The sequence below is a fragment of the Corvus brachyrhynchos genome, unplaced genomic scaffold (genome assembly GCF_000691975.1).
Source record: "Corvus brachyrhynchos isolate BGI_N302 unplaced genomic scaffold, ASM69197v1 scaffold34, whole genome shotgun sequence".
Taxonomy (NCBI): Eukaryota; Metazoa; Chordata; class Aves; order Passeriformes; family Corvidae; genus Corvus; species Corvus brachyrhynchos.
In genome coordinates, this window is record NW_008238126.1 from 2,535,065 (window position 1) to 2,546,939 (window position 11,875).

Genomic DNA, 11,875 nt, shown 5'->3' on the forward strand with positions numbered 1-11,875 from the left:
TGAACCTGTTACTGCTTAAACAGGCCCAAGTATGAGATGGAAAATCTTAATTTTCAGCCTTAATATTTGCAAGTCCTGCACGTATTGGGTTCAGTCTATGTCACTGAAGCTACTGACACACACATGACCTTCTTTGTGGTGAAAGCATAAATTGTTTTACTACTTTCCTTTGGCCCCTTGCTGACAGTTTTATTTGACTGATACTTCAGCTACCACAAAAATTTAGTATTGGACATCTAAGTACTTTCGCAGAATTGATTTTCTGTTGCACTACTGTCAGTGTGTATCCACACAGTGTTTAAAAATTAACTTTATGCATTTATTCTGAGCATACCACAGTCACAGGATGTGTTACAGTTATTCGAATACTATAGAATTACTACATTTTGATTTTCAGACATCGAACAGTACACAATCTTTAATAATGTAACATAGATGCAGGATCTAAGACTTGGTAAATGCTGTCAGGCTGAACTGATGAGCATAGCACCATATGGTTCTCTTTCTTAATATGTTTATATTTGACATAAGTTGTTCACTGACTGAAAAACCTGATGGGATCACAGGGATATCTGGGTTGAAACTAAACAGTGGCTCATGAGGACACTAGAAAACATAGTGTGGACACAGAGTGCCCTCTCCAGGGCAGGATGTTCATTAATAAGGGATTGAATAAAACAGTGGTGAAGTATGAATTCCAGCTTCTTTTTAATTTTTTAACTGAAGTTCTTATTTCTTTGACATTGCTGAGTTTTAAAAGATTTTTTTTTTAGTAAACTTTTATCTTTAAAGTGTTTAATGGCTATAAAGCCAAGAGCAATGCCTCTTACGGCTCCAAAAAGATGATTTCACCATTCTTCCTTCTGCTTTCTAGAAGGCTTTCTTTGCAGACAGTAATTTAACTGCTGAACATGTCAGCCACCTGTATTCTACATGTGGACCCCATTCTACATGTGGACCCCATTGATGCCAAAGTAGTTGTAGAACAGAAGGACAGAATAAATCCTGAATATTCTCAATAAAACTAAAAAAAACATTTCTGAAATCTAGACTAGGCACATGCACAGGCAATGACTAACTCAGTTCCATATGCAGATTAGGAACTAGTCTGATTACTCAGTTTGTGTTTGAAAGATGATTGTTTGCTCCCTTTCCCCCTTCTTTGCATTCTTCAAAGAGTTCCACTGAAAAGAAGCTTTTAGTCTGTAGCTTCCAGTTCTCTTTAGGACTTTTTCAGTGTGTTTCCTTCCTTTTTACAAGCTTGGCATGTTGGGTCCCAGTATTAGGGCTATGTCTCAAGTAAAGCAACAGAGAAACAAACTGCTGGGAGAGTGTAGCAACAATTTTGAGCCCTTATACAGATCTTTACTTGACTTGCCTTTGACCACACACTCAGGAGGGGACAATTTTCCAGGAAGCATTAAGCTTGGCAAGCATGTACAGCTCATTTGTCCACTGCAGGAGATGGAGAGCAGGAAAAGCTGATGTATCTCACCACTGCTCTGGATTCTACAGGAGAAGTAGATTTGTGGAGCCAGAAAAGAATTGAATATATTAGACCTCTTCTAGTGTTTCCCCTGCCTGAACTGTAACTGTAATCAAGGTCAAGATAGATTCTTATTGATGTCTTTTCATAGAGAGCTTCACAGGTTCCTTGAATTCCTTTTTTTAATGTATTTTGTCATTATATTTAAGGACTGGTTTAAGAATCATTCACCACACATGCCCTGAATTTCAGTGTTTGAGACAGTTTTAACCAATTTGCTCTTGAATAAATATTTATTTTCTTTTTCTTCTTCATTTATTCAAGGAATCATAGAGTTATCCAGTTCTTTTGCCCACTCATTTTTGTCCCTCATTTGCCACCAGCTAGGTCTCTTATCTACTCTCAAAGGCACATTTTCCTTTGAGGGACGTTTTCCATTCACTTGTCCATTGCCTTTACATGCTCCCGTGATTTAGAGTTTAGTGATACAGAAAATGTGCCACATTAGGGAAAGTTCAACATGTGAGAGTGTGTCTCATATGAGAGCAGAAAATTAAATAACCAGGTTCTGTTTTGAACAGTGTCCTTAAAATGCAGGTGTACGGCACACAGTACATCATGTCCTCAGCATGCAAATGTACTGCACACATACTGCACTCAAAATTTATCTGAGTTTGACTGGGTTCTTTTTATGCTTGACTGCTATTTTTCATAGTTTTTAGACCACTATTTGCCTAAAAGGGATGTGTAATATATTCAAAAATTGCTTTGGTAAACGGTTTTATCTTTGTTAGCTGGATTATTAAGTTGAAAAAATGTAATAAACTTGATTAGTTTGGTAGGCTTGGCCATTTGAATCTCTAATCCTCTTAATTAGATAGTGATTGGATTAATTTTTTCAGTGCAATAGTGTTTAAAAGAACTGCTGGTCTCTTCAAAGAGAACTGCATAAGTAGTTATCTCCCAAGTGCTTTTGGGGGTTTTTCAACTTGTTTCTAGAAATATATGGCTGATCTAAGAGTATTGAAAAAATACTTACCTTCCAAAAAATGCAGGGTTCTTTTTGTTGTTGTTTTTTTTTTTTTCTTTCTTTCTTTTCACATAGAATGCCTAATAAAATCTCTTTTTGTCAGCAGAATATTTTGGTTACGGAAAACCTCACATTACAGTTGATTTTTATCTTTTTAATTGGGCTACTGTTTTAGAACAGAAAATTGATGCTGGTGCAAATAACAGCAAAGTATCAGCCTGTTCAGGGTATTTCTGCACATAGATATAAGAAAAAAATCAGAATTAAACCAGGAAACCAAACTGAACAGAGAAGCCTAAACATGGTCCATAGATTTGAAATTAAATTGAATACACTTTTTTGCAGCTGAGGTAATTTGCTGGTTCTTAAAAAGCACAGACAGGTTGAAAAACTGTTAGAAAATAAGTGTAGGAGAATGTAAGCCTCGAGAAGAGGCAGCTGAGAGGGCACCTCATCCCCCTCTGTCAGTGTCTGCAGGGAGGGGGCAGAGGATGGACCAGGCTCTCTTTGGTGGGGCCCAGCAATGGGACAGGAGGAACGGACAGAAACTGATGGCCAGGAAGTTCCACCTGGACATGAGGAAGAATTTCCTTCCTGTGCAGTGACCAAGCCCTGGGACAGATTGTCCAGAGAGGGTGTGGAGTCTCCCTCACTGGAGATATTCCAGAACCTGATGGACACAATCCTGTGCCATGTGCTCTGGGATGACTCTGTGCAGGTTGATTTTCCATCGAATTTCCATGCGAAATTAATTTCTGTTTCAATTCATATCCTTACAGGCCACCTCAGTTGACTTAAATACTGATTACAGAGGAAATTACCACCTCTCAGAAGCAGGGTGTATAAGCTTTTGTTTCCCTTGGCTACATTCCTTGCAGGCTAAATATTGTGATTCTGAGCTTGGAGGGGACTAAAATCTAGCACCTTTGTGTCCCATCAAAGCAGAGTGCTTTTCACAGCTCTTTGGGCATTATACAAATATGTTAAGCTATCCTGTAATGTTCATACACTTTTCTGTCTTTATAATTTGTGTCTGCAGCAGTCTTTACAACCCATCCTTGCTACTGAGTCTGTGCTGGAAACCATGTGCTCTTCTGTATTTTCACAGGAGATGGTGAACTCTATACTTTTGGAGAACCTGCGAATGGGAAACTGGGATTATTGCCTGAACAGCTGAAGAACAACAGAGTCCCACAGCCTGTACTGGGAATTATAGAAAAAGTTAATAAGGTTGCTTGTGGTGGAGAACACACAGTGGTGCTGACAGGTATGCAATTTAACTGGCTTTTCTTATAGCCCTATAACTGAAACTCAAGAATTTACATTCCACTGAAATGTTGGATGCTGTAGTGATCCTAACTGGAGCATCATCATACATCAAGGAGGTAGAAATCCATGTACCACCCAGTTAAGGCAGGCCTGTGCTGCACTGCCCATGTCCCTTGGCTGCAGGATGAACTTGGCCAGGTGATTTTAACAGAGGGGCTTCCAGGCAGCTCCTGGTTGATACCACTGGTTTCACCACTTGCCTGTCCTTGCCTTTATCTGAAACTTCAGCAGCAAGTTCCCATGTGAATGTTATTTTTATTCATTATAAAATGCTGAATTTATCAGTGTAAATGATGTATAGAGTTGTTTTGATTGTAAGAAAATCCTGTAAGGGCTCAAACTGGGGTAGCCTTCCATGGATGGGATCTGCACAGCATACTGGAGTCCTCTTCTATTCCACACAGCTCGGGATTCCCAGCCTCTGACGGGACAGAAAATTATTGATACCATCTTCTTTTTCTTTATAGTCTTAGCTCAAATAAATAGCATTTTAAGAGAACTTTACATAAAAAAGGCTGGGTGCCTTTCTTGCTGGAATTGTAATAAGCCAGCACTGCCTGGTGCAACACACATGATTGATATTTCTTTCCTCTAAGTAGCTTGAAATTGTTATTGCAGTGAGAGGGGAAATTCTAGAGGAAAGCTTCCATTCTGTAGTGAATTTAAATGCTCTTGAATATTTAGGAAAGTATGTAGGAAGTCACTTTTCAAGTAGCTTCACTATCTACTGGATGCCCAAATGGATTAAATATCTCTTATTGTGATATAGCATTCGCTTGTGTCTTTGAGGAGAATCTTTAGCATAAATATGAAACTAGTGCAGGCATATACATTTGACATATTGTACAGGTTATGAAAATCACCAAATACAACTGTTACATACTGGTTCACAGGGCCACAAGTATAGTACTTGGAAAATGATGTGTATTACTGAACTCCTAAATAGTTGTCTGCCAGTGGTGACTTAGCTTTTCCAAAGCATACGTGCAAAGCACTGCCAGCCATTTCTTCCCAAAAGTTCTATCCTGACCTAGAGTGGTTTAGAAGCAGGAAAGGTAAGTTTGACTTTGCCTGAAGATAGTTAAAAAGATATCAACTTTAGCTTGTAATGAATAAAATATGTGTAAAACTGTATAGCCTGTAATTATTTTCCTGCCAAAATGCAAAAGCTATAAAACCAAGTTGGATGTATAGATATCAGTCCTTAAATCTGTATTCTGAAGGTTCTCTGTAGTTCTCTCTTGTCAATCTTGTGATGTGCCTTCAAGGTTATGTAGCCAAACTTCCTAAAATATAAACTGAAAATGTAACTGAGGAAGATGGTGAATAATATGATGTGGTGTTGTACTGCAAGCCACTGGAAGGAGTAAAGGTGGAAGCGAAATGCTGGGAAGGATTATGTGTAATGAATCAAGCTGCAAGATTCTGGGTAGGTTAAAATTCCTTTGGGAAAACTATGAAGAGGAAATAGCAGGAGCCAATCCAGGAAATGCAAACATTTGTCTACATTTCAATGCCTTTATCTCCCTTTTTCCACCAACATACAGTCTTATCCTGGCAGTATTCTATGTCACAAAATAAATTTCTTTATGAGAAATCAGATTATCATTATTAGTGAAAAAACTGCCACAAATATGGGGCCAACATGTATAAATCATAGCATTATTTTATGAGTTACAAAGGGAAGTTTTGTAGAAAGAATTTGATTATCATTATTGATCATTTTTTAACCATAAATCTGAATTCAAGCAACAGATATTTTGACTTAATGGCACTTCATGTGATAAAAAATCATTATAACCAATGACTTAGAGAGATTTAGAAGAAAGATAAAGACCTGGATGCCATCATCATTATAGTGAAATCTGTACAAGAACTAGAACAAAGAGGGAAATACAAATGCCATAGAAAAAATGCAGTGAAGAAAATACCATAGTAAGTATGTATGTATGTAAGATTTACTTGCTTACGGAAATAAATTATTTAGTAGAAGGTAAAGAAGAAATTTGGTGCTGGCTGAGCTAGCAGTTGATGATCAAAGTGTTGAGTGCCAGATGATCTAGTTGAGTCACAAAAAGAGGAAAACTGTATCCTCCAACAAAATACATTTCCTAAAGTTTAATAGCTGTGATAAGAGTGAAAAGTCAGATAGATGTTTTTTTAATGTGATTCAGCTGTTATTAAATAGGTTACAGCTGTGGACTTCTGACCAAAACACTTCAAGTGAAAGAATAGATGATAGTGGAAATACTGTCTTAAATGAAAGATACTTAGTCAGAAGTATTGGCATAGAGAAATTTTTCTGACTCAAAGAAAAATTTTTGGAAAAAAGTTGTGAAAAGAGATCACTATGGATACTAATAATTTTAAGTGAGTGTGATATACATACATTATTGGCTTTGCACCGGAAACTTTACTTGAAATCAGTCCTGAATTGCATCTTGAGGTCAAGTGGTGTGACCAGAAACTGAGAATTCTGATGATATATCTTTAAAGAGGAGCGGAAACATTTGCACCTCTTTTGAGCTCATTTTCAAAAAAATTAGGAAAGTAATACAATTCTGAAGAAATTCTGAATTTCATGTGTCATCCTCCGTGAAAATGTGTGCTGCTTGCCCTTAGTAACACAGTATATACTGATGTGCATTTCATCCTTTCAGAGTCTTTCCAGTTTTTAAGGATGTGACATTTCAGTCTTGGGAAACAAGAACTGAGTGTGTGACTATTGAATATTCCCCTCCTTCATCTATCTCATTTAACATAGCAATAGCACAGGAGAAAATGTCATATGGAAAAACTGTTTCACATCTTGGCTCATTTCTTGACATCATTTCTACTCAGGGTTTATCAAATTAGAAGAAAGCATAATTCAGTTATCTTACAGAGTACAAAGCAAATTTCTTCCTGACTCTCATGTGTAATTAGTCTATTCCAAAGCACTTCATTTGATTCCTTTTTTATGACTGTTATCTATTCTATTGGCAATTTTGTGTGGTAAGAACCACTGTAATCTGGGTTATTAAATCAAGGTACTGTTCGGAATCTCTACAAGTATCAGAGTAAAAGGTAGAAAGTATATATTAAAATAATTCTTTGGGGTTTTTTGCTCTGAAATTCCAAAATGGGAAACTCAGTTATTTTTCCCAGAGAAAAAGAATTAAATTGTTGAGAGCAGTAATTTAGAAAAACCCAGTTTTTAAACACTGGTTTTAGAAATGTTGAGTATGGTATTGGAAACCATCTTCTTTGCAAGCCTTATTGCTACTTCTGCCTTTAATATTTGCAATTGTTCTAGACAATAAACAGAATTGCATTTAAAAATTCTGTCATGCAAAATCTGGATAGCACAAAGCTATTCATTTCATAGCAGTCAGTCAGCCAGTCCAAGAAGATCCTATCCTCATCCCAGATTCGTTCTCTCAGAGACTGAAAAAAACGCACTGACTACCCCCAACGCTTGCAGATACTTCCTGCTGCAAATGAAAGCTCTTGTCATCACTTTCAAATGAAATATGGGAGAGCAGCAATCACAATTTGTGTGCTTTTTTCAGTAAGGTGTTTTAAAAGGTAGAAAAACAATAAATGTGAATCTAGAAACTGGAGAAGAAGAAAGAGATGATTTGGAGTGGCCTTAATATCTTGCAGTTTTTTTCAGACGGTGACAGATCCTCTGGGAATATTTTTTTCTATAAAAGGATATATTACTTCCTTTCATTCTCTGAAAGGAAGGAAAGCAAAGATAACTCTTCAGAGGAAAAAGTGAAGCAGACCTTTGAGAATAGAACATTTGACATAAGAACATTAGTGCATTAGTATGTAAAATGTTGGATTTTTCATCTTCTGTCTCAAGGTCTTTTAAAAAGAAAACAAAGCCAAGACACCCTTTTGAAAGAGGACAAAAAGGATGTCAAAGCTCTACCTTTTCCTGACAGAACTCACGATTCAGACCATGTAGGATTATAAGATTTTTCAAACCATTCTTAAGTCTGTATACTATTTATACTGAAATCCCCAAATCCAGTTACTAACTCTGGTAATACTGAACATTGTGTTGACAGCAGATTTTTTGCAGTAATAGTTTTATTCATAAGCTGTTTAAAAAGAAATCTATTGTGAGTGAATAGTTCATTGGCATAATAGTTATAGTAGAAGTAGTAATAATAATAGTAATAATAATGTTCAGGGGAAATGAATTTATGTGGACAGGCCACCAAGATGATTAGAGGGATCCAGCACCTCCCCTATGAGGAAAGGCTGAGAGAATTGGGGTTGTTCAGCCTGGAAAAGAGAAGGTTCTGAGCTGATCTAATTGCAGTCTCCAGTACCTGAAGGGAGCCTACAAGGAAGATGAAGAGAGACTATTTACTAGGGCTTGGCATGACAGGACAACAGGGAATGACTTCAGACTGAAAGAGAGTAGCTTTAGATTGGATATCAGGAAAAAATTCTTTACTGTTAGGGTGGTGAGGCCCTGGCACAGATTGCCTGGAGAAGTTGTGGTTGCTGCATGCCTGGGAGTGTTCAAAGCCAGGCTGGATGGGGCTCTGAGCAGCCTGGTCTAGTGAAAGGTGTCCCTGCCCAAAGCAAGGGGTTGGAACCAGATGACCTTTAAGGCCTCTTCCAACCCAAACCATTCTATGATTCTGTGTTTCTGTGATACAAGCATAACTGTCTGTTTCATTTTTAGGAAAATGGATTTTTTAACTTCATCTGTAGCCTTAGATACGTAGCAGGGAATACATGATTCTGAAAAAAATTCTTTGAGCTCCCACAATCTTTCAGCAAATGGCATGTTTAAAAAAAATATGAAAGCTATTGTGAGAGTGATTTTTGCCTAGGATTTTTGCCTATGTGGATTTTTGCCTAGGACTATTTTATTGATAGTGCAAAGGGTCACAGAGATTACAAAGATGCCTGCAAAGGTGGAAGATAACACAGATACAGGGAAATATCCCTGTTCTTCCAAAAAGGGAAGTGTAGGAAGTAAAGAAGCAACTCTTCTAGCACTCAGGTGTTGGAGGTCACTTGGAACAGCAGACCCACTGTCTTCTGTGTAAGCTCTGAAACCATTTCTCCCCATCCTCCACGGGCCCTCTCATGGGCTGCTGCTGTGTTCAGAATTATTGGCCTTTTTCCTCATCTTCAGTCGAAACAGAGGAAATAAAAAATGCTCTGCACTTTTAAAGTTAACATTTGAGGAAATCTTCCTCTCAACACAAATGCAGAGGACACTGCATGTTTCATACTAGCATTAAAGAAAAAAACCTCGAAGTTTGCTCAAAGTAATTATGTTAATCAGATAAAGCCATATAGTTACAAGATCTGTCAGTTTCCAAAGAATTGTTAAAACAAATGCAGTACTTCTAACCAGAATTTATGGAATCAGCATCCTGAGAAAGCAACTTGCCAAAACAAAGATGATACTTTTTTTTCTTAAAGAAAACTCCTGTCTTTCAGGTGTAGTTTCTTGATTCTTATGCAGGAAGTCTAAATACTACAGGAAAGTTCTGACTTCTTTTGCTTTATTGAGTTCTGGAGAAGATGTTGCTTTCTTGCACTAAAATTTCCAGCAGAGGGAGCTTTACTATTACATTTAGTAAAAAAACCAGATTTACTCAATATTTTTCATCCACAATTTAAAAAGATGTGAGACCATTGGGCTTTTTTTTTTTTTTCTTTTATGCTGTGAATTCATGACATCTTAGTATGGAACAATTTAAAAGGAACAGAAAGGGCAAAGACCTTCCTAGAAAGAACATTTCCGTATGTAGTGTTACTATTTCATCACACTTCCTTTGAAATAGGAAAGTTCTTTTTACTTAAAATGGAATATTTTTTGTTTTTCATGATCTTTCCAATTTTTTAATAATAATTTTTCAAGTACTTTAAGTAGAATTACTCTCACTTTTCCTTTGTTGCCTACATGCAAAAAAAAAAAGGGGCAGGAAGTAAAATTCTAGGAAAACTTCTTTTTTCCCTAAAAACTTCTCTGTTCAAGCATGACCTCATCAAGATTTCCAAGCTTCACAATCTTCCCCTGCTGTGATGGACTGCCAGGGATGGACACACCAAGAATCTTTAATGCTTTGGAGAAGCTCTTATTTTTCCTGGCACAGACAGTCCATTAAACAGATAAAATATAAATGTGGAAAGATGATTATTCTGTCACAAGATAACAGAATTATAGTGTTGCCTGTATCTATTGCAGGGCTGATTTAGTAGCTGAACAGAATACTGAAACCTATTCTGTTACTGTTCCAGTCTCTTACATACAAATTAGTAGTGGTTTAAAGAGGTCTTGTCTATTAACTTTACAGTCATACAGTGAACATGGAGGTAATGAGAAATTAAGATGAGGCTATTGTGAAAATGCATATATATGTATAAACACTGTGGTCTTGAATTGATTGTAGTATGTAAATTCCCATACATTTTTTTAACTTTGCTTAGTGTACATATGATCAGTGGACTATTTTGCATTTATGTTAGAAAATATATAGCATGTTGAACCATTTAAAATTCTTTTCTATATATACTTCAGTGCTTCAATTCCTGTTTTTTTTATTTTGTTGTATGTTATTAATTGATAAATGTAATTGATTAGTTGGTACATTTTTTAATTGATTAAACATTGTTTTTTATGTTGTTTATGTCAGTGGCCTTCCATTTGGCTAATAGAACATAGGTTATTATATAAATAAATAAACAAATCTATACATATCAACATATTTGTTGTTAATTTTGCCTGTATGATTTCAGAGACAGATGTTTATACTTTTGGACTTGGACAATATGGGCAGCTGGGACATGGAACTTTTGTGTTTGAAAGTTCAGTACCGAAGTCTGTGAAACACCTGAAGAGGCATAAAATATGTAACATTGCATGTGGGGAAAATCACACTGCTGTGATAGCAGGTATGGGAGTGCAAAATTCTGGAAGCACTTCTGGCAACTCTCTGTTATACTGCAAAAGCTTTCCTTGTACAATGAGCAGTAGCAGACATATCCATTACTGGTTCTAAAGGTGAAATGATCCAGTGAAAAAGCTGGATTTGATAGGAATTTCTGATTCACAGCCATGCCATGCATAACTCTCTATCTCCTGGGGAATTATAACCTCATAATCATGCCTTGCTAACAAATATTCTTGTTTAGAAGCCTTTGTTTTTCTGTACAGTTTAAATATTATTATTTTGTTGAGGTGTTTTTTTATGAATTGTCTAGACCAACATGTCAGACAGTACTTTGTCTGAAAACATACATATATTTTAATTATATTCACCTGTTGAAGATCTAAAAATAATTGTTCAGGTTTTGCTTTTGGAAGAGAAATATTCATTACTTTCATGGCCTGTTACTTTGTAATGGTTCTGTCCTGGTTTTGTATTGAATCTTTGTTTTAACATCCTTTTTATTCCCACATGCAGAGAATGGCCTCATGTTTACTTTTGGAGATGGACGACATGGCAAGTTAGGCTTTGGAGAAGAGAGTTTTACAAATCTGTTTGATCCCACTTTGTGTTACAATTTCTTGAAGTTCACGGTCCTTTCGGTAAAACTTTGGTTCATTCTTCTCAGACACCAAGATATTTTATCTCTTAATGAAATAGATTATTAATGAGAGCTGAAATCTCATTATAGAATTCTTTCTTTCTATAACATTTAATTAGTGGACAACACAAACTGAAGGAAAGAGGGAATTACATATGCTTATCAGTGTTCATTTAGTTTAGAATGTCTTTGACTTGGGCTACACATAGAGATTGCTTTTTAGGGTTTTATTCAGTACTCTTGTGCTATGGTGTTTTGGTCTTTAGAGATGTGGTAGTTTACAAACTGAATTACTTACTGCTCTTAGATGGTTGGAAGTATGGGGAAATTTATATCTTTTCTGCAGACAACAGAGAGTCATCTTTTCAATTTTGACAATTTTTGTACACGGGGATATTTCTAAACCTTAAGAAAATTTGAGGTGTTGGGGGTTTTTAACTTAAACCTCACAAGAAAGCAGGAGTAGTCTTTTCTTTTGA

The 11,875-nt window shown here is 36.4% G+C and overlaps 1 protein-coding gene across 1 annotated transcript in view; it reads left to right on the top strand.

Moving 5' to 3' along the window:
- The window catches only part of RPGR (retinitis pigmentosa GTPase regulator), a gene marked incomplete at both ends in the record, with an annotated part of 34,767 nt that overhangs the window by 14,530 nt on the left and 8,362 nt on the right, over positions 1-11,875 (top strand). Inside the window, 3 exons of the mRNA XM_017733529.1 lie at positions 3,625-3,783; positions 10,605-10,760; positions 11,273-11,397. Coding sequence (XP_017589018.1) covers positions 3,625-3,783; positions 10,605-10,760; positions 11,273-11,397 — 440 coding nt within the window. The remainder of the gene's footprint in view (positions 1-3,624; positions 3,784-10,604; positions 10,761-11,272; positions 11,398-11,875) is intronic.